Raw genomic sequence first — 20289 nt, 5'->3', positions numbered from 1 at the left:
AGAAAATGCCTTTGCAAGGGTTAAAAAGTCAAAATATATAATTTAACATAAGACAAAGAGCTTTTATCTGGTTATGAAACATAAGCAAGACTGTGACACAATTAACAGCATGAAGAAGAGCCTATGTTTGCATTTCCCCTGGTAAAGTTATATCAGCCAGGTAAAAAGAAGCAGGGCATTTTTCTTAATTTTATTTATGCCATTGTACATTTTGAGGTTATGATGGTGGAAACGCCTGCTTTTGTCCATGCGGGCCTCCAAAATAAGCACAATATGAACTTTCCTTGCAGCAGCTTTAAATAAAGACATTTTCTTACATTTCATCTTAAACTATTTACCTGGAGATGGAAGAGGTCGAGATGATCCTCCTGCTGGTCTCCTGGTCTGTGAGTAACCAGGACTTTTGGATCCAGGTGTGTTGTGCTGTTTAGAGTTAGGTGATGGGGTGGTGGACTTGACTGGGCTGGATGAGCAGCTTAAACGATCTGGGGACTCCATATCTGGAAAAGAAGAAAATGGTTTCAAAGACAGTCCACCCAACTGGTCATCAGTATCAGTTTTAATGGAGAATTTAGCATAATCATTTCATGGGTTTTACACGGGTTAGCTCTGTATTTTTTATCACAAACTCATCAGTGAGTGCTTGATAAAGTGAACAACACTTAACCAGACATTAAATTAAACACAAAAAGTTCCTGCTGACCTCTGTGGTGGCTGGGACTGTGGACTATGGTGTGATTCTCCTCTTGGTCCCACTGTGGATCTTGTTCTTCACCAGGAAGAGGCGTGCTCACTTCGGTCACCTTACAGGTGTACTTGCAGCGCCTGCGAGGGTCCACTGTGCTCCAGTACAACCGAGAACATCTGGAGAAGCAATAATATCATTAATAATCTTCATTTATTGAGCACTTTTCAAAATCCATGGTACAAAATGCTTCACACAAAAAAAAGAAGGCAAGAGAAATGTATTATCCTGGAGAGACCTTTGTTCTTCTTTATCAGTAATCCAAACAAAGAGGAACTCCACTCCAGTTGCTGGAAGGAATGTGGGACGACAATGGTGGATCCTGCGCATATATTCTAGACTTATGTTCTTATAAAGCCAGGCCTGGATGTCAATTCTCAACAGCCCATACCTTGGATTCACCCCAAAGGACTTGAAATTCAAGTGAGCCATACCTCCTTATGATCTTTATGGCAGCCAGAGAGAAAACTATGACCAAATGCTGGCTTCAGAAATACTGCCCTCTGATGAACACTTTAATAAATACTGTGACTCAGCTATGTTGAATGGAACAGACCTATAATTCAGATTACAGACTCAGACTACAGCTCATAAAGGAATATTTTTTGCAAATGCCATAATCTATGGTAGAAGTCTAACCCCTTGTCTGGACTGCAAATGTCATGTCAGTATCATGATCACGTAACCTTGTTCATGCCACGCCGAAGCATCTGCCTACATAGAATCTGTCTCATTCGTGCATGACAAAGCTTCCAGCAGCAAACAAGCAGCCAAGATCTCTGTAATTCTGCAGTTTTCTTTCGATAAATATGAATATTCCTGATCTATTTTCCATCAGCACAATGCATAAGCACTGCAGTCTGTGCGTGTGTGTACAGTGGGTGTGGATGAACAAAAGAGAGAATGGAAAAAAGTTGGCTGCAAACGTACAGTTCGCCCATGAATAAACACTGCAGAGAAAGTTTAAGAAGCTTCCATGTCTTGTTTCCCAGCTGCTGGGCGAAGTGAAAGGAGAGCCTGTGGGATTAAACCTGAGCTGTTCCGACTGTGGAGCACATTCTGCTCCACATAGGTAACAAAATGGGGATAAAGTACATTTTCAGTACCCTTTTCCTGTGTACCAGCCTCGCCTATGCGCACGTATTGATGTAAAAAATAGACATGAAGTCTAAATAAATGCTTCAGCTCGTGTTTACTCCCATCAGATGCAACTGGGATGTAAGACGCATAAAGCGAGTGCAGACAACTGCAATAGATTCAACTTGCGTGAGACATGCAAGTGAAAAAGTCCAGACAGGGGTTAAGTATAACTGTGATTCTTGACCTCACGTTTTATTTGTATGATCCCTCTTAAAAAAAACAGACAAAACGCGACAGTCTGAATGAAAGCAGCATACACACAACAGTTAAAAAAAAAAAAATACAAATGACTGGTAATTCTCCTGGGCTTGTTTTATGAAAACTTCACTCCACATGTGTGTTTAAGTACCTCAGTGAGCCCAGCAGTTGTACACTGACAATGACCACTTACTGATAGCCGACAGGATACAGCATCCTCCCATTTGACGACAGCTCTGACAAAACACCAAGCTTCTGAATCTGCAGAGAGCCTGGGAAAGTGAGAAGGAAAGATTAACGTTCAGCACACAAAGGCACTGTGATATATAGCAGGAATACTTCATCATACAGCAGTCAAGTGGCAGAATTATTCTTCTCAGATCTTCTTACCTATAGTCATGTTTATGGACTCTGGCTCGAGGCCTGTGAGGAACTTTCTCCTGAGATTGATTCCCTCAAAGTCCACATACACCCGCCGAGGCACTTCAAACCCTTTTCCTGCCACCATCTGGAGGAGTACGGGAGATCATAAATCAATAAAATGTAGAGAAAATCAGCAGGTGTGAGGTGTGCGTGGGTAAACTGAAAATGTTCCACTCTGACAATCTTGTAAATTTATAACAATGATAAAACAAAAAATAAAAGAGAAGGGGAAACTGTCTCCATACCTTTTCACTGACCAGATCCCTGTGTTTGTAGCAGTACATCTTCCTGTCCTGCTGAAACACACAGTTCTGGAAACGAGCGCACATGAAGTGGAAGTTACTCTGGCAGGTGTTGAGACAGCAGCCCACAGTGGCTCCTGACTGCCCACAACGATCACAACGCTGCAGAGGGAAGGACAAAAACAATCACGTTAATTCAATTTAAACAGGTCCATCTGCAATCCTTCAACACTCAGAGCAACAAATACACATCTAGCAATTGTAAACACCATTAATTTATTAATTTACATCCTGATAATATCTTACCAGGTGGCGCCCTCTTGAGACAGCACTGTGCACTTGCAGAAGAGCACTATCTTGCTCGTACACCTCTGCAGACCAGAGGCAGCAGTTAATATGAGCCCACTCATTCTGTCCCAAGTACAGCAGCCGTCCTGCATCCTACAGCATGAAAAAAACAAAAATCGTTCATATCACTTAGTTAGAGAAGATGACAGTTAAAGGAAAGACAAGAACTTTGGGGAAAATGTCAAACTGGGACAGTAATAATGTTCAGACGCCACAAACATAATCCTGTATCTGTATTCAAGACACAATTTGTTGATTAATCCAGGGTTTCTGCAGGTTTCAACAATTTAAATTTCAGACTTTTTAAGATCATTATGAAAGCAATTTAAGACCTAGTTCAACATCATAACATAATGGCTCCCCAGTGTAGTGTCATATAGGTACACCTTTCTGCACGATTTTAAATTGTAATTAATAACATGGTAAACCGGCACCCTACACTTTCATTAATATAGCACTGTTACTTTACTGTATATAAATAACTTAAATGCAGTTATTAAAACTACCGCAGATTGATTTTTTGTAAGCAATGCTTTAAACAAATATTGGAAACTTACATTGCAGAAATTATGTATTTATGGAGGATTTTCACTTGAGTGTGGTGATAAATTCTGACCAGACAGCACAGTTTTCAGTAGAGCTGTTTGGTTTTGTGTGGGTTTCAGCAACAAATCACATTTAAAAGTCAGACTGAAGTTCAAACAACTTTATAAAAGTAACATAATCCAATCATTTTTTGAAGACCTGTCAAAACTGTATTCAAGACGTTTTAAGGCAAAAAATAAAAAGGACCCACAGAAACTCTGTGATCTGCTGCTGTTTTGATAACTGATTCATAATTTAGTAGTTTCAAGCAAAAATGTCAAGTTCTTGTCTTTGATGGTTGCAGCTTCACAAACGGAACATTATACTAAAACTGCTGAATGTTTTTTTTCTTTTCTTTGAACACAAAAACAGAATTCATCCTGGAAATAACGACAACCACTAATGTGTTATAATTTGCAAGGCATCATTACTGCCAGTGCAACAGGTCATTAAATATCTTATTGACAGTAGGACAGCTAAACTCACACTGGGAGCAGAGTCTCCATACTGTTGGCACAGGGCACACTGCCTCACATCTTCAGTCTTGGTCGTTTCCACCTCATTCTTTACATCTGTGAGGAATAAGGCGGACATTAAAAACCTGAGAAAGCAAAAACAAGTAGCGATGCACCACTGATAATGGCATTTCATGACTGAGGACAGCGATAATTATCCATTTACTTTTTACAAAGTAGAAAAAAATGTTAGCATACATGATACAGAACAGGCTACAATAGTTTACATACCATTTGAATACAGAGGGAGGCTGTGCGATGGCTGCTGTGATAGCAGAGAGTCGGTTTTCCCCGCCTGTGGGGCCCTGGACTCCCTGGGCTGGTATGTCCTCTCCAGCCACTGTGCATAGCTGTGCTCTTTAGATGGTGGGAGGACCGCCTCAGGCAGCATGCCACTACAGAGTGAAGGATAAGAGGGGAGGCCCAGACAAGACATTTGAGACAACTGTCCACCTACTACAGTATCCCGAGTGACACTTTATTCTCTACAAGTCATTTAAATTGCATTTCCCTCGACTGAACACACACTTAACGCTGCAACTATTCAGTAAATCTCAAATATACAATGGGCCTCATTCACTAATGTGTATATGTTAACAAATCAGAATCATTCTAAATCGACAGGTGCATGCTTGCTATTAGTAACCAGCGCACTGCTGCCACGCCCCCATTTCTATGTATAAGGAAATATGTTTGCCTAGAGGTGTCTCATGGAGAAAGCAGTGATGTGCATCGAGTGCATGAGAGAAGACCTTAAAGCAAAAGCATTTCACAACTAAAGAAACTGAAATAACGGAGACGGTAAATGTTGTGTCCCCTGAGATATGGACTGTGACTCAGGTAATAAAGAAACAGTTAGACAATAAAGCTGATTCAAAAAAAAAAGGAGAAAAAGAAGAAAACACGTAGAGAACAAGGACCACCTGATCTGCAAACTACATTTCCAAGAAATGAGGGTAAAAGTGATGACACCCAGCAAGGACTTTCACCCAGAGGTAATTTATTTCCTAATTATAAGATAAGCATAACATTTACACTTTTAATCAAATGAAAAAAAAAATCAAAGCAAACAAAACATTTTTAATGATGCCGTTTTAATATGCTCTGCATTTAGTTAAAAGATGTGTTTATATTTTCAAAGACAGATGAGCCTTAATCATTTCAGCATACGTGTGGTCTGAGGCAGTTCTGTTTGTTTGCAAAGTACAAACACAGGTAAGAAAATACTAATGAATCATAATAAATCTTCATAAAACATTTTTGCGCACAGTTTAAGCACAGATTTGTGCACATGCTTTTTTGCACGTTTGTGAGAGAATAATGAATGCGTCTGTACTGAGGGTATAATTATTTGGCAATAAATTTACCTTGGGAATTCCTCAGAGCTCCACTTTTTCAGATGGCGCACAGGAAACCAACTGAAAGCCCGCTCAATCATCTGTGAGAAAAAAAGAAATGTAAGTGAGCTCAAAGGCAAATCACAGACAGTGTCTATTTTTGGACATTTTGGGCAGTATGTTACTGAAACAGTCTTTTTATAGTCTATTTGTTTAGGGGCTCAGCTCTGCATCCTGGCTGGTCAAAACAGGAAGTTAAAACAGAAACTGAGGAAATAAATAGATTTCAACTGGAAATCAATGAAACGTGGGTCTCTAAAAATAAACTGAAACTGTGGGAGATTTGGGAGGAGAAGGACGCTCACTTGGACGTAGTGTGTCCTGGCCTGACTGGTTGGTCTCTGGTCGTCGGGGAGAAGCTCCTCCTCCTTCAGCCACTTCCTCATCACACGGGCGACATCTGCATGGAAAGATTTCTGAACGAGAAGAAGAGGAAACAAAGACAAGGGCTTAAATCGAGAGCATCTCACAGAAGTGGAAGAAATAATTGTTTGACATAACTGATTTCATCACTGTTTTCATTCACTGTCTAAGCCGATTGTGGTAACAGTTAGTTACTTACTACTGAGGAGTATCCGCCCCCTTTAAACTTCCTCTCCATGGCTTGTAGATCACAGACTGGCTGTTGTTCCCTGAAGTGTGTGTTGTTTGTTTCCTGACACTGAAACACAAAAACAACAAGTTAAAACAAGAACAGAAAATTCAGCAACCTGGCAGCATTCAGCAAAAACAACTGAAGACTTAAATAAAAGCAGAACAGAATGGAACTCCTGAGTAGCTCTTACTGTTTTACAGATAAGGAGGTGCTGTGTGGTGCTGTTGGTGAGGAGGTCAGTGAGCACCTCCTTCAGGCTGGCTGTCAGTTTGCTCTGCAGCTTCTCTTTCAAGCTGCTGTGTTTATGCGAGTGCTTACGGCACGGCTGACAGGTGAAAAACACTTTTTCTGATTGGTTTGACAGCAAACCGAACAGCTCCTCTGTAATGACAAACAGACAAAGAGAAAATTAAGAGTAGATCTGCAATACTATTATATGCCTCTTCTATGTGTGCTGAATATCCTACAAATTAAAATGTATTAAACCTGGGACTCCAAGCATTTATTTCCATATTTAAAGAATTATGATGTAGCTAAAATTAAGTCATGCGCTCTTGTATTCTTTGACATGCAATAGCCAAGCAGACGTTTCACTGTGCAAAATCTGATTCATTCTCACATTGTAAATGATCATACTCTTCCATTTACTGTAACTTAACATGGAAATCACCTGAAATCTATTTAAACCTGCCAACCAAGAGCAGCAATTCATGTGTCCCCTGACACATCTCGTCATCTAGGAATAAACAAACAGTTACTCACCTGAAAGTCCTTCACATGTGTAATGAATCCAGTGGCGGCACTCTGAACACTGAATCATCTGGGTTGGTTGCTTCTTATCTTCATAACACTTGTGGCAGATGGTGCAGAAATTCCCTGATGTAAATACAGATCATGTATCAGTCACTTCATCCATTTCTGGTGACACACATTTGAACTAGAGACACAAATTATACATACACAAGCCCAGGTTATCCTTCTAAGCAACACTGGACTTGTTTGGTTAGCTTTGATCAATGAACCCTGTATTTAGTGAGCATTCATAAATGTGGTGACGTCCTATTCAGAAAACACGGGTGTCTCATAGAGGTCTCACCTTTGTTGTGGAGGAGCGTGCAGTCAGGACAGAGGTCCTGCTCGTGGTTCCAGGCCAAGTCCCAGCTCTTCCCAGGAGTCACGCCGCAGCTTTTACACCGAATGCACGTCATGCAAACCTACACACACAACAGAGCAAGTGTATGAGGCCCGAGGAGGAGTCACACTACAAACAGAATGCCTGAGTTGCAGGGCTGGGACGATATTCTTGTCTCCCCATTTGATACTACCACGACACCTGGGTACAGAATTAGTATTTCTATTCTTAACTAGTGTGATTCTACAAGTACTGCGATTTGATACATTACGATTTAATGCAATTTTTATTTTTGTTTTTACACTGGATATAAAAGTGATAAATGAAATACTGTCTGAAGTAAACTGCTACATTTAGCTGTTCCTGCTCAATAAGTTAGTGTTATGAGCAAATAAATAAGATGATAGAGAAAATTTTAAGTACATAGAGCCCCTGAAAATTGCACACAGCACAAATGTGAGTTTTGACCCGTTGAGGTTGCTGTAGCTGGATGTAGCATGTGAAGTAAAATGGATCCATTTTTTATAATAATATAACCGCAATCGCAATGCTAACCTCAGTTAGCATGGAACAGACAGAGGAAACACTTGTTTATATGATTTACATATATATAGAAAAAACTGATTCAGGAATTGTGGGGGAAAAAAGTGACCTGAAAATGGTTTTTTTTCAGGCTTAATACTTTCTTTCTTGACACTTAAACACATCTGTTTTGGTAAGTTCTATGTTGCCAAAAAACCGAAATATTTTCACAACACAAAGGAAGGAGATTTTTATATAATATACTGAAGCAATTACCCAAGGCATACTGCAGTTCATAGGTTTAGGATACGTTGGTCCCAAGCAGGAAGGATGGTATGAGGTTTGGCATCTCCTGCACTGCAACACAGGCTACAGGGGAAAGAAAAAACCATGGTACATTAATTAAAGGTTATGTCACTGCTGTCAAATTTGCAAATATGCTAATAAAAAAAAAGTCTCTTAATCCAGCAATGTGATCCTAATATCTAATGTACAATTTCTTAAGACACTAGGCGTCTGAAAAATGTAGTATGGTGAAATTCAAAACTTTTATAACTTACTAAAAAAGCATTTAGATGTGAAAGTGAACCTGTCTTTAATTGAATTTAGGAGTCTTTGTTTTGGTTTTACATCATAAGTGATCCTGGGTTGCATACTTTCGTGCTCTTGCTTCGGCGGCCACAGACATGACAGAATTTGCAGCGCCTGCAGCACCAGTTCTCCTTGTTCTCCTTCACAGGGCGCTCCTCTGGTGAGAGGCAGAAGCTGTGGAACGGCTCGCAGCAGATTTGGCAGAATATCATCTGATTCAAGAGGGAGACACAAGGAGAACAGTTCAGTCACGAAAATGTTATTATTGACAAAACAGGCTTGGAGATACGAACCACAAGATGTGAACAGAAGGAACAACATTGTTATGAATAACACTTTGCACACTTTTCAAAACTATTCAGGCTCCAGTAAAGAGGTGAATTACCTCATGGCGTCCTTTACTGGCGCAGAGCAGACAGACCGGTTGTGGCGTAGTAGGGACAGACGTGAGGACACTGAGACCGCCCATTAGCCACACATTCTGTACAGCACAGTCCTCCTGGTAGACACAAGTATAAGAAGAACGTGATCAGTTTCTTCGTTGGTATTTTAAGGATGCATGAGCTCATTAGAATGAAATACGTAAATCAGCAGCCTCAGAATGAGCCCATAACAGCATAAAATGCAGGAAAATGGTTAAAAATGTCAATCAGTGTTTCCCAAAATCCAAGGTGTTGTCCTCAAATTTCTTACTTTGTCTACAACCCAAAGATACATATGAACATATTACAATCATAAACTCCAGGATAGGCATTACATGTATTTCATTCTTCTGAGCTATAAAGAGCACAAAGTTTATTTTTGTATTTCTGCTAAGGAGCACTTATTACAGTGCGTTACAATCCCTTCTTGAAATGTGACACCTATTGGGAAATTGGATGAATACATCAGCCATCAGCTACTGGCTGAATCCTGACGGGGCAATTTTTCCTAAATTAATGGTCTGAATAAATGACAGGCAGCTTTCCACGACACACGTACATTCTGCAACACAATACACATCCACTGAGCCCACTGATGAGGGAGAGGAAAAGAGCTGACATCTAACTTAGTGAGTTGTGGATTTGTTTCACCAAACCAGAGTTGGCGATTATCTGAGTTAAGAACAGACAGCTGACGAGATGACAGGGAAGCAGCAGGCGGGAGTTGAACCAGCGGCAGCTCCAGAGGACTGACAGCCTCAATACACTGGGGGGGGGGGCTCTACCAACTGAGCTATAGGGACGCCCTGAGAAACTTGAATTTAGAGAGTGTGCAGTTGTAGTTTTTCTGTTTCATAAGAAAACCAGATGTAAGACTATTCCCTCTCTTGATACTGTGTGAATTTATCTTGTTTATTTATTGGATGCATGTAGCGAACTTGTGGGCTGCACACATCTCCCAGCTGAAACGAGGGTGGGGGTTGGAAAGTTTTACCACGTTGCTGAATCTTAACAACTATTTATGAACCTTTTATTTTAGAGGTATGCAAGGAATCTTACAAAAACAGTCAGAACCAGCAGTGTGGTATTTTTTCCCTTAATTTTTTCCCTTTTTCCTGTCTGACTTCCTGTCTGACTTGTTCTCTGACTTGTCTTAAAACAACTCCTCTCATTTAAGAAGAATGTGAGGTTGTAAATGTAACACTTGTGTGGAAAAGCAAGTTAATTTCATATTTTTTGGTACCCAGCCCTAGTGAGTGCTAATATAAAAATGCCACCCAACACTAGTACAAAAACTCACCTTGAAGTCCACGCGGATCTTGTACTTGTTCTGCAACAGGCCCTTTTGGGGAAATCCGTTAGTTAACCCCGTCAGGGTGTTCACTGATGCACACTCTGCAGGATTCTGGGAACGAAGGAGATAGTGTGGGTCAGTTGTTGGACAGGTTTTCAACACTGTCCCTTCTATAGAACTGTCCTTCTCCTCTTCCTCTTCAGGCTGATCCCCTCGCCGGTCCTCCTGCTCCTCTTGTGTGCCCTCCTGCAACTCTGTGTGTGGCTGAGGGAGCGCTGGCTCTGTTTTATCTTTGTTAACCGTTTGTGTTTCAGTCAAAACATCTGGGCCTTGCATCCCAGACTCTGGATGTCTCTGAACACTCGACTCTGAGGAAACCTCTGTCAGAGGAGAGAGCAGTACGGACTGGGGATGTTGTTGAGATGATGATGATTTACATTTGTGCAAATGCAAGGTTGACTGCACCACAGACTGGGGCAAACGGTGCAAACGCAACTGCAGGGATTTCTGGGGAGCGTCTGTTATGGGATGAGGTGAAAGCGGAGAAGCGGGATGCGTTACAGGCTGGGACGATTCTGGAGGGGACTGTGTGGCGAGATGTGATGAATGAGAAATAGCAGGCTGTGTTAAAAGCTGGGACAACATTGGATGTGACTCTGAAGCACCCTGATCCGGGCACTTGGGCGACTGCTGTGGCAAATAACACAGAGCAGACTGCAGGACAGAATCAGGCAGACGGTATAAGTGTATTTGGAGCTGCTGCTGCAGCTTCGGCATTGGGGTCCTGGGTGGGCTGGTGGTGTCTGGTAAAGTGTCTCTGGGCTCCGTCTCCTCTGTGTTCTCCTGTTCCTGTGGAGGAGGGGACTGCCTAAGCCAACGAGCACGACAGGTTCCAACGATACACTTATACTAGTGACATGCAGAGGCGGCGACCGGCAGCAGCCAAAGTGACAGGAAAGGGGAGAACTATGACTTTAAGAGTAGCGTTAGGCAAGAATAAGAAATAAGAAAAGGTAAAGAAGGTTCAGGAAATGCATTCAGCAGCAGTCGGGGTGTAACAGTACATAAAATTCACGATTCGGTATGTACCTCGGTTTTAGGTTTGTGGTTTGGTATGTTTTCAGTACAGGAGAGAAAACAGAAGATATTGCAAAAAAAATGGTGTTATTTATTTTGAAAACATGTAAACATTCATCAGCGATTCATTTACCATAATTCTCACTCTAACAGTTAAGGGGGTAGTTCAAATTATTTGAAGTGGGGTTGTATGGAGTACTCGATGTATCGATAGTCTGTGTATTACCTACAGCAGGTGCCGGTCGGCATGGCGCCAATTTTGAGAAGTGGACACGATTTGCTAAAAAAGGTCACCTCATTATAATGCTGTTTTCTCATATATTTTTACTTTTTCAAAAATTTGCGATTTGGTTCCGGTTTTGCAATTTGGATGCTGCACTTGGCCGTATTACGATTTTATTGCGATTAAATGTGCAGTACTATTGAAAACGATCAAAGCCAATGTGGTAGAGCACCAACCAGGTGCACTTTTAAGCTTTTATACCGATGGTATTAGTAGGCATATACATTAAACAGGAAACTGTCTCTCTCTCTGTTTCTCTGTAAAGAATGTGTGATTATCAGTTCATCGATCGCAAATATCGTCGTTCTCTCAGACTTATAAAAAAACATAAAAATGCTGAAATGGGTCACCAAATATGCTTTCATATTTTTAAATATAGTCCAATATGTTGCAGTAAATGTTGATACTGTGGCAGGCCACCAGAAATAATTGAATGAACATGTTTTAAGTGTTTCAACAGACATATCCAAATTTAGATGAATAATATTGGCACAGTTTGGCACTAATCCTTGTCATTACAGGAGATCATAATGCTCCCGTACGGTGGAGGAGCAACACTACATGGGCTTGACTAACTGGGCTGAGCTGACTTGCACGCTACAGCCGATACACAACATTTGGTGCCCTGCCAAAACACTCTGGGTAAAATTCGCCCTCTAGAATTTCTATTCCGCATATGTGAGTTTGTGTACATAAATAGACGATTTTGAAATTAATTGTTTGGGTCATAGGGCGAACCGAACAGAGGAAGTCGCATACCGAACAGTTCAAATACATGTACTGTTACACCCCTAAGAACTAAACACAGAGGTATATTATAAGAGAAGTATACATGTGTCCAGTTCAAAGTCAGCTAGATTACTACCAAAAAAAAGAACTAGCTGACAACACTCATTTAGAAAATGATACATCTGACAATGCAAATAGGCAGAGAGCACAAAAACATGAGAAAAACCATCTACTCTGATGTGTGAAATTCGATGGTGTTGTTCTCTCAGTTTCTTAGTTTCAGAAGAGGGGTCCATTTGTCTATTCTTCAGGTGCGTACATTTATTTCTTAAAGACTGTATAATATTATAGCGCCCTGCGTTCTAAGGCCCTTAATAATCTCTGTAATTTATTCTGTGTGTTAAACTGGCTATTTTAGTTACAGGATTTATACAGAAATCTTAAGTCACAGAACTTTTGTGCACAAACGCTCACACAGCTTGTTTAAATTTCAGACACATGCACATACACTGATAAACTGTGTTCAGATGTATCTATCATGTACATGCAGATATCTATATGTGCATTTTCAAAGGTGCATGCGTGACTGTATTCATGCAGGTACTCCAACTAGATATATACATGTCGTATTAAACACCAGCATTTCCTGAACAGTAGGTCTCTACTGATAACCTGTAAATGGGGGTTTATTATTTTTTTAAAAAGGTCGAAGAATGTCTTTTGCACACACCAGTGTCCACAAGCATGTCTGTTTACGGTCTGTTGAGATCTTCTCGCTAACAAAGTTACCATAAATGCACTGCAGTGGATAAATCTACAGGTAACAATCAAAGAGTCACCCATGAACTGGGTGAAACGAGGAGAAACTGCATGTCGCTTTGTTTACAATGCCACGTATACGGACCACATGTTGTTGAAGTTGTTTACTTGCTTTCTCTTTATTCTCATCTTGAAAACATGGTGGTTTCCTTTGTTGAAGGTTTTGGAAGGAGGAGGAAGATGGGAGTTTGGTTGTGGCACCACAAACCAGTGGAGCAGTCACCATGACCTCAGACCACAATATTTCAAATTTCCAGATGTATGCAGCACAGGATCACTTAACAAAACCAGAACTATGCGTTTTCAACCAACAAACACAGATAGGGATCAATGCAACACTTGTAAGCAGCTTCTATACATAAATATGGTGGGAATTCTTATGAAGAATGGAGGAGGATTCAAGCAATGCAAATATAAAAGGTAAAAAAAATAAGCAAAAAGGACTTTTTTTTAAAGACAGAGCAGAGCTTTGACAGTGGGCAAGCAAACTGTTTGAAATTCACTAGTTTACTTGATTAGATTGGCATGAGCTTTGACATAAAAAATTACAAGTTTTAAATCAAATGTACATGCCAACTAGGATATGCAGAAGCAAAGAGTCAGACACCACAGCCAAGGTTTATGATTAATCTTAGCTTAAGTTTCGACACGGTGCAACAGACAGGCCTTTCAACACTGAAATTAGAGGTGTTAAAAAGCGATGGTGCATTTTTCTGATCAGCTATGTTGATGATCAAAGCAATTACAGAAAGGCATTATATACGTCATGCCTCTTCCGGTGGACCATCATGGGACCTTACTTCGGAAACTGAACGGTAGTAAATGGCAAGTCTTTCTGGGTAAAACACTTCAAGTAGAAAAACATTACAAGAGACGGGAGACGAGAGATGTAGTTCACCGAGTGGTTGGGGAGGGGCTTCGTCTCTCTATAGCTACCATAAAAGTTTCGAAATAATTTTACTGAATTTCCCTCAAAACGAAACTGAACACATAATCATTGATTTTTTTTGTATTTATTGTTACCTATCAAAAGTGGTTCTACTTTCAAGATAAAATATATTTGTAAAAGTGACTATATCATGTCATTGTGATTCACTGGCGGCTGGTAAAGTTTTCTCCTGCTGTTATTCAAATGAATGCTGCGGGCTGAGAGGATCGAACTGCACATGTAAAGTTTACAGTTGTACAGAGTCAATGGGCCAAAAAAAAATATTGCGCCCCAGGCCGGAAACACATGACCTATCCGTAACTTTAGACAACATAGAACATTTTTAACAGCACATTTTATTGCAGATTATACATTTTATTCACTAACTACACTTGAAGTATATATTTCAAAGTATTTTAGGATGTAGGGAGAGGTGGGGCGGCGCCTTCTAGTGACCAGCCACTTCTGTTGTGACCGTTATTTTGCTTATTCAATGCTGTCGTAAGCCATGTGTGCACAATGCTTTACTGAAGATGTTTGATCACAGGAGAAAATATTAAAATCACATGGGCCAAATGTGTAAAAGTAAAAATGATTGTTGATAGTTTTTCCTTACAGATTACATTTCGGAACCTGGAGTCTCCAGATGGTTAAAATCTTCCATCAAAACCGCTCACTTTCTCAAACAGAAACCAAACTAGGAGTGTAGGCTGTGCTTCTACCACAAAGAAAAATCATCTGCATTTTATCATGAACATAAGTTAATTCATATATAATTTAGAAAGCATAATGTTAAATACATGCAAGGGGTTTAATATGAAGGAGAAATTTCAAAGTCACAGACGGAAGATTAGCAAGGCTGAATTTGGAATATGTTATTAGAATCACTCATTCATTCAACACAGATGATTAAATTAAAAATCTGAAAGTGAGATGCAGACCTGGGCAAAGTATTACTTGGAAATATTTGTGGGCGTTTATCATGATAACTCAGACTTCCAGCTAATGACTTACTTTTAACAGTCAAATTCATTTCAGAAACAAATCATCTTAACTACAGTTTTGAATTGTTTTTTTTTTTAACACCACTTATATGGAAACTGAGAAAAAAAAACATTTTCCAACAATACAACTTGACCCAGGTTTGATTAGTTGACATACTGGAGGCGAGGAGGGAAATCTGCTGGATGTTTTTACCTTGTAAGCTCGAGGTCTGCTCCCAGCTCCTCTGCTGAACGGCCGGCGATGCTTCACCACCTCAGCTGGAGGATTGTCTGGCAGTGATCCGCCATCTTGAGGGGCAAGATCTCCAAAAGAAGAGAAACAGATCTAAAACACGATTCTGATTCTACTGGGAGGGTTTCAAACAGTTTGCTCCAATTTCAGCAAATTGGAATTATGTGGTCTTCCTTTCTTCCTGTGCTAATGTTGTCAATATTAATCTGATAACCTAATGAAGTTCAGGTTCAGAGCAGAAATAGGCTGTGTGATTAATAAAATGTTTCTGGCATGACAAACACACATTTATTGTTACTTTACAGAAACTTTAAAACAAAGGGAAATGTGTTTGGCTTACATTTTTGTTCTGAGTTTCTTTATGTGTGGCAAACATAACATATCATGATGCCGTGGTGACATTTTCTGCAAGCCAAGGAAGATAAAGTGCTGCCATGAATCATGCACACTGTGCTCATAATGCACATGTTTTGGGAAGGTCATAGCTTACATAGCTTTTTTTCTACAATAAACACAGATATTATGTCGTCCTCTCCTTGTGATCACTTTGTTGAAGTCTTGAATAAACAGAGTAAACAAAAATTTAAAAACAAATATAAATTGCCATACCACACGCTTGTCTGTTTAGGTTTTTTTTTCCCAGTCCTGACCACCAGGCTTGAAAAAAAAAACATTCTAGGGGAAACCCAGTGCTTTGTGATTAAGACCAGTAGCCAAGGGAAAGGTTTGCATTCAAAATGGCTTTGCTAGATGAGAGAGAGAGCTAATTTGACTACTCTATCCTCAACTTGCTCCATGTTCTTGTCTTGTCTCCTTTACAGATGTCGCAGATAACTGCAGTACAATGCAATGCCTTATTTCCCTGATATCTGTCATTATATCATCTAACTGCCCTTGGTGGTGATGTCAGGGGCATAAAAGGACATAATGCATCAAAGTTTTATGCTTGAAATGAAAATATGCAAAAACCACATCTGGAAATGGTACTACCAGCTGATCTTGACAACTGTTATCTGTTCTATAAAAGTGATGGTAGTTTGTGATGCACTCCCTAGCAACAAAGTTCTGAAATCAACACCAGGGATCTTAAAGCCTCAATCTGCAAAAGCAATGCAGCGACTTTGAACTTTAGTTACCTTGGTTGTTAGCAGCAGCTACACTTGGCTTGACCGGCGATTTATCTGCCTTCTGCTGTTGTTCTTCTCCCTCCTCGTCTTCGGATTCAGACTTCAGCAGGCTTCTGTAGGAGCGCGGTGTGATGTTACGCAGGGAATGTTTCTTGACTCCAGGCGTCATCGAGGACGATGTCTCGCCTGACCCTTCGACTCCCCAGGGGGCGTCGTCACTGCTTGACACAGAGCCCGAGAATCGCCTCGACTGAACTGAGAAAAATTAACCTCATGATTAATTTTGTAGACAAACCGAATATCTGAACAAATTGATAATTTTGTTTTGTTTCTGTTAACTTGCAAAATTATTAGAGACTTACTTTTAAATGGTTTCATGATGCGATCCATCTTCGCTTTCTCAATCCGGTCACACTTCCTATATCTTGGGGCAGAAGAAAGAGTAAAATGTAATTGTATGTTCACAGTAAAGTGCATGTGTAGACATGCTATTAATGTGTTTAACTGTAAGAGTCGACTTGCCTTCATTTACAGGATTGTTTAATATGTTTTACTGGAAAGAAATAAACAGTATTTATATGTTTCATGTAAAAAAAAGCTTAACCTAGAAGTTAAACAGTATTTTAGGCACCACTAACTCAAACATTTTTAAACCTGCTTTAGCACTAAACTCCTTTTTGTCAGTCCAAAATGTAAATATGTCAATACTGCTACTTTTTCTAAAATACACCAGCTGTGAAAAAATATCAGGAAATGATAAGGTTTGTTGAAAGAAGCTTAACAGGAACACAGCTGGAATTAATGACTCTGAAAACATTATTTCTGTTAAAAAGAGACAGCCAGAGCAGCAGAGTGATGAGCATAACATCACTCTTATGTTATACTGATGGAATTAGTGCTGTGGACATGTACATTGTACTAAATTTACCATGGGAGCTGATGTAATAAACTAGAGGAAATTTCACTCTCGTCTTTTACACCCGAACTTTATTTGTTTGGACTGATTATACCTTTGCCATTGTTTGAAAACCACACACATATATACATATGATTGAATTATAGTAACATAACAAGCTAAGACATGGTTATGGGTTAAGACTTTTCCTCACTTGTCAGACCTCTGTTTGCCCAAAGTATTTTTTTAAATGACTAAGTAGTGAAAACCTGAGATTTTCATATTTGAATAGTTAATGTGTTTATACTGTCACCCCCTTTGTGTCAATGCCTTTCAAAGGTTTGCTTAAAATTCATCAAAATCCTAACAGTGCTGTGTAAAAACACTGAAGCAACACACAAATCATTCACATAATCTGTCTCTTCACCAGCCTGTCAACCATAAACTCAACAACCTGAATTTGTGATTAGTTTAACTTACATGCAACACTGCCGCTTGGTGTTTGGCCCCCCAAACTTTGGCTTATCGAGGCAGTTGATACACTTTGCACAGTCCTCCTCTACCAAACAGCCTTTGCAGCTTCCACACCGCCGGGAACGGACTCCTCCTGGTGCGAACCGACTAAGGATCTTCCGTTTTCTGAATTTGCGGCCCTTCCCCCTACCCCTCCTCCTCCGCCGCTGGATGCTTTCCTGAGAGACAACCCACTGAGCCCTGCCCTGATCAGCGATGTCATCGTCGTCATCGTCTGCCACATCTGGAGGCAAGAGACAGACAAGATGGGTAAAGGGGCCACAAACTATACATTTCAAACATCATTACGTGCATGTGATGTGGGGTGACATATTTGGATGTCAGAACTTCAGTCTGCAGGAGACATGACAGGTCTAAGTCCTGTAATTGGAGGTGCATACATATATGTATATACTCATTCTGGTCTGGTTTCTAAAAACTAATGTAGATACACCTGCCTGAAGTGTTGTAAATTAAGAGTCACTCTACCACCCCAATTCCAAAAAAGTTGTGACATTGTGTAAAACATAAATACAAACAGAATACAATGATTTGCAAATCATTTTCAACTTATATTCAATTGAATACAGTACAAAGACAATATATTTACTGTTCAAACTGATTTGAATTATTTCTGTATATATACAGTCGTTCTGAATTTCATGCCTGCAACAGGTTTCAAAAAAGTTGGGACAGTTGTGGAAAGCTCAAAAAAAACAAAAAAACAACACAAAAACCCTGTATGAAACATTCAGCAGGTAAACAGGTAACAGGTGATAGTATCATGATTGGGTACTGAAAGGGCATCCATGAGAGGCTTAGTCATCCACAAGCATGGATGGGGTGAGGTTCACAACTTTGTGGAAAAACTGCATGGGCAAATACTCCAACAGTTTGAGAACGTTTCTCAATACGAAACTGCAAGGAATTTAGGGACTGCACTATTTATAAACCATAATGTCATTAAAAGATTCAGTCACTCCAGAGAAACAGGTGTGTTAGCGTCCATGGCATCACGGCTGTCACATATGTGAAGGCTCCATTGATGCTGAAAGGCACATACAGGTTTTGGAGCAACATATGCTGCCATCCAGACATCTTTTCAAGGACGCCACTGCTTTTTTCAACAACGCCAAGACACACATTCTGCATGTGTTACAACAGTGTGGCCTCATAGCAAAACAGTTCAGGCACTAGACTGACCTGCCTGCAGTCGAGACCCGTCTCCTATCGAAAATGTGTGGTGCATCATGAAGTGCAAAATACAACAATAGAGACCCCAGATAACTGATGTGGTATATCAAGCAAGAATCAGAAATAATTTCATTTTCAAAACGTCAATAATTAGTGTCTTCAGTTCCTAAACACTTACCGAGTGTTGTTAAAAGAAAAGCTGATGTATCATAGCTTTAATCCTGCCCCTGTTGCAACTTTTTTGGAACATCATGTAGGCATCAAATTAAGAAAGAATAAGTGTGTAATTACAAAAAACAAGTTAATCAGCTGGGACATTAAATACCTTGTCTCTGTACTGTAGTCAATTGAATATAGGTCAAAAAGTTTTTGCAAATCAATGCATTCTGTTTTTATTTACATTTTACACAGCATCACAACTTTTTTAGAACTGGGGTTGCAGAATTAAGTTAGGTGGTTGGAATGTCTCTGACAAATACGTTGTTGGTGGTAATTCCCCTGCCTGACCTTTTTGGATATGAAAACAGCTAGAGACAGATTTAGACTTAATTCCCTTGACAACCTCTTGCAACCCCCAGCGGTAGTATTTTACTGCCAGCTGGCACAGTGCAAGACTCAGATTGAAAATAATTACTTAAAAGGTGGGGACTGACATAATTTTAATTGAATAATGTAACTGGAATAATCTTGTGTAAGGATCCGATTTTGCCAACAGCACTAAATGTGTTCATTTGTCAAACGGCACTTCCTCACCTCATACTGAGTGACGCTCACTCGACCAGTGTTGGGTAAAGCTTTCCAACAGCGGTGGCTAATCTGTGTGTGACAAAAGATATTTTTGCTGGCAAATATTTTAGTTACAACTACATAAAGCAATTTTTAAGTTTTTGCTCAGCAGATTACGTTTGCCAAAAGCTTTCAAAATTGTGCTTATTTACAAAACAGATTCTTATTTTTTTAGGTTGTGTTTTTATAACTGCAGAAAGTTAAATATGCCAGTTTGAAAGAATATATTAGCTGGTGAATGTTTTCATTATAGTACACTAGCAGAGCAGCTTTCTTGAAAAAGATTAGCAGAAATTAATTTAACTCTGGACAATGCTAATGAAGCATGTGAGAAATTGGATTGAAAAACAGTTAACCTACCTGAGAGCTCGGTAATGTACAGTATCAAGTCCATCTTTTTTTTCCCCAATCAATCTGTGAATGATGTGGTAATCCTGTCTATTCCAGGGTGCTAGTAACTCAAACTACACAGTAGCAACAGTTCATGCTGCACATCTAGCAATCTGCTGTGGGGGTCTAAGCTTCTGAACTCATCTGTAAAGGTTCAACAAGT

The 20289-nt window shown here is 39.9% G+C and overlaps 1 protein-coding gene across 1 annotated transcript in view; it reads right to left on the bottom strand.

The window, feature by feature from the left end:
• The window catches only part of kmt2ba (lysine (K)-specific methyltransferase 2Ba), a 38496-nt gene that overhangs the window by 8402 nt on the left and 9805 nt on the right, over positions 1–20289 (bottom strand). Inside the window, exons 6-27 of the mRNA XM_084738360.1 lie at positions 17724–18000; positions 16711–16772; positions 16358–16603; positions 15183–15292; positions 10156–10998; positions 8819–8932; positions 8499–8645; positions 8119–8211; positions 7285–7402; positions 6951–7064; positions 6379–6569; positions 6156–6254; positions 5899–6009; positions 5564–5634; positions 4428–4591; positions 4168–4253; positions 3055–3189; positions 2752–2910; positions 2474–2591; positions 2277–2355; positions 704–864; positions 339–500 (exon numbers count right to left, since the gene is read on the bottom strand). Coding sequence (XP_084594486.1) covers positions 339–500; positions 704–864; positions 2277–2355; positions 2474–2591; positions 2752–2910; positions 3055–3189; positions 4168–4253; positions 4428–4591; positions 5564–5634; positions 5899–6009; positions 6156–6254; positions 6379–6569; positions 6951–7064; positions 7285–7402; positions 8119–8211; positions 8499–8645; positions 8819–8932; positions 10156–10998; positions 15183–15292; positions 16358–16603; positions 16711–16772; positions 17724–18000 — 3660 coding nt within the window. The remainder of the gene's footprint in view (positions 1–338; positions 501–703; positions 865–2276; positions 2356–2473; positions 2592–2751; positions 2911–3054; positions 3190–4167; positions 4254–4427; positions 4592–5563; positions 5635–5898; positions 6010–6155; positions 6255–6378; positions 6570–6950; positions 7065–7284; positions 7403–8118; positions 8212–8498; positions 8646–8818; positions 8933–10155; positions 10999–15182; positions 15293–16357; positions 16604–16710; positions 16773–17723; positions 18001–20289) is intronic.

Source organism: Lutjanus erythropterus, chromosome 16 (genome assembly GCF_056507025.1).
Source record: "Lutjanus erythropterus isolate fLutEry1 chromosome 16, fLutEry1.hap2, whole genome shotgun sequence".
Lineage (NCBI taxonomy): Eukaryota > Metazoa > Chordata > Actinopteri > Lutjaniformes > Lutjanidae > Lutjanus > Lutjanus erythropterus.
The sequence above is the reverse complement of the archived record's forward strand: the minus strand, read 5'-3'. Positions and strand labels throughout refer to the sequence as shown.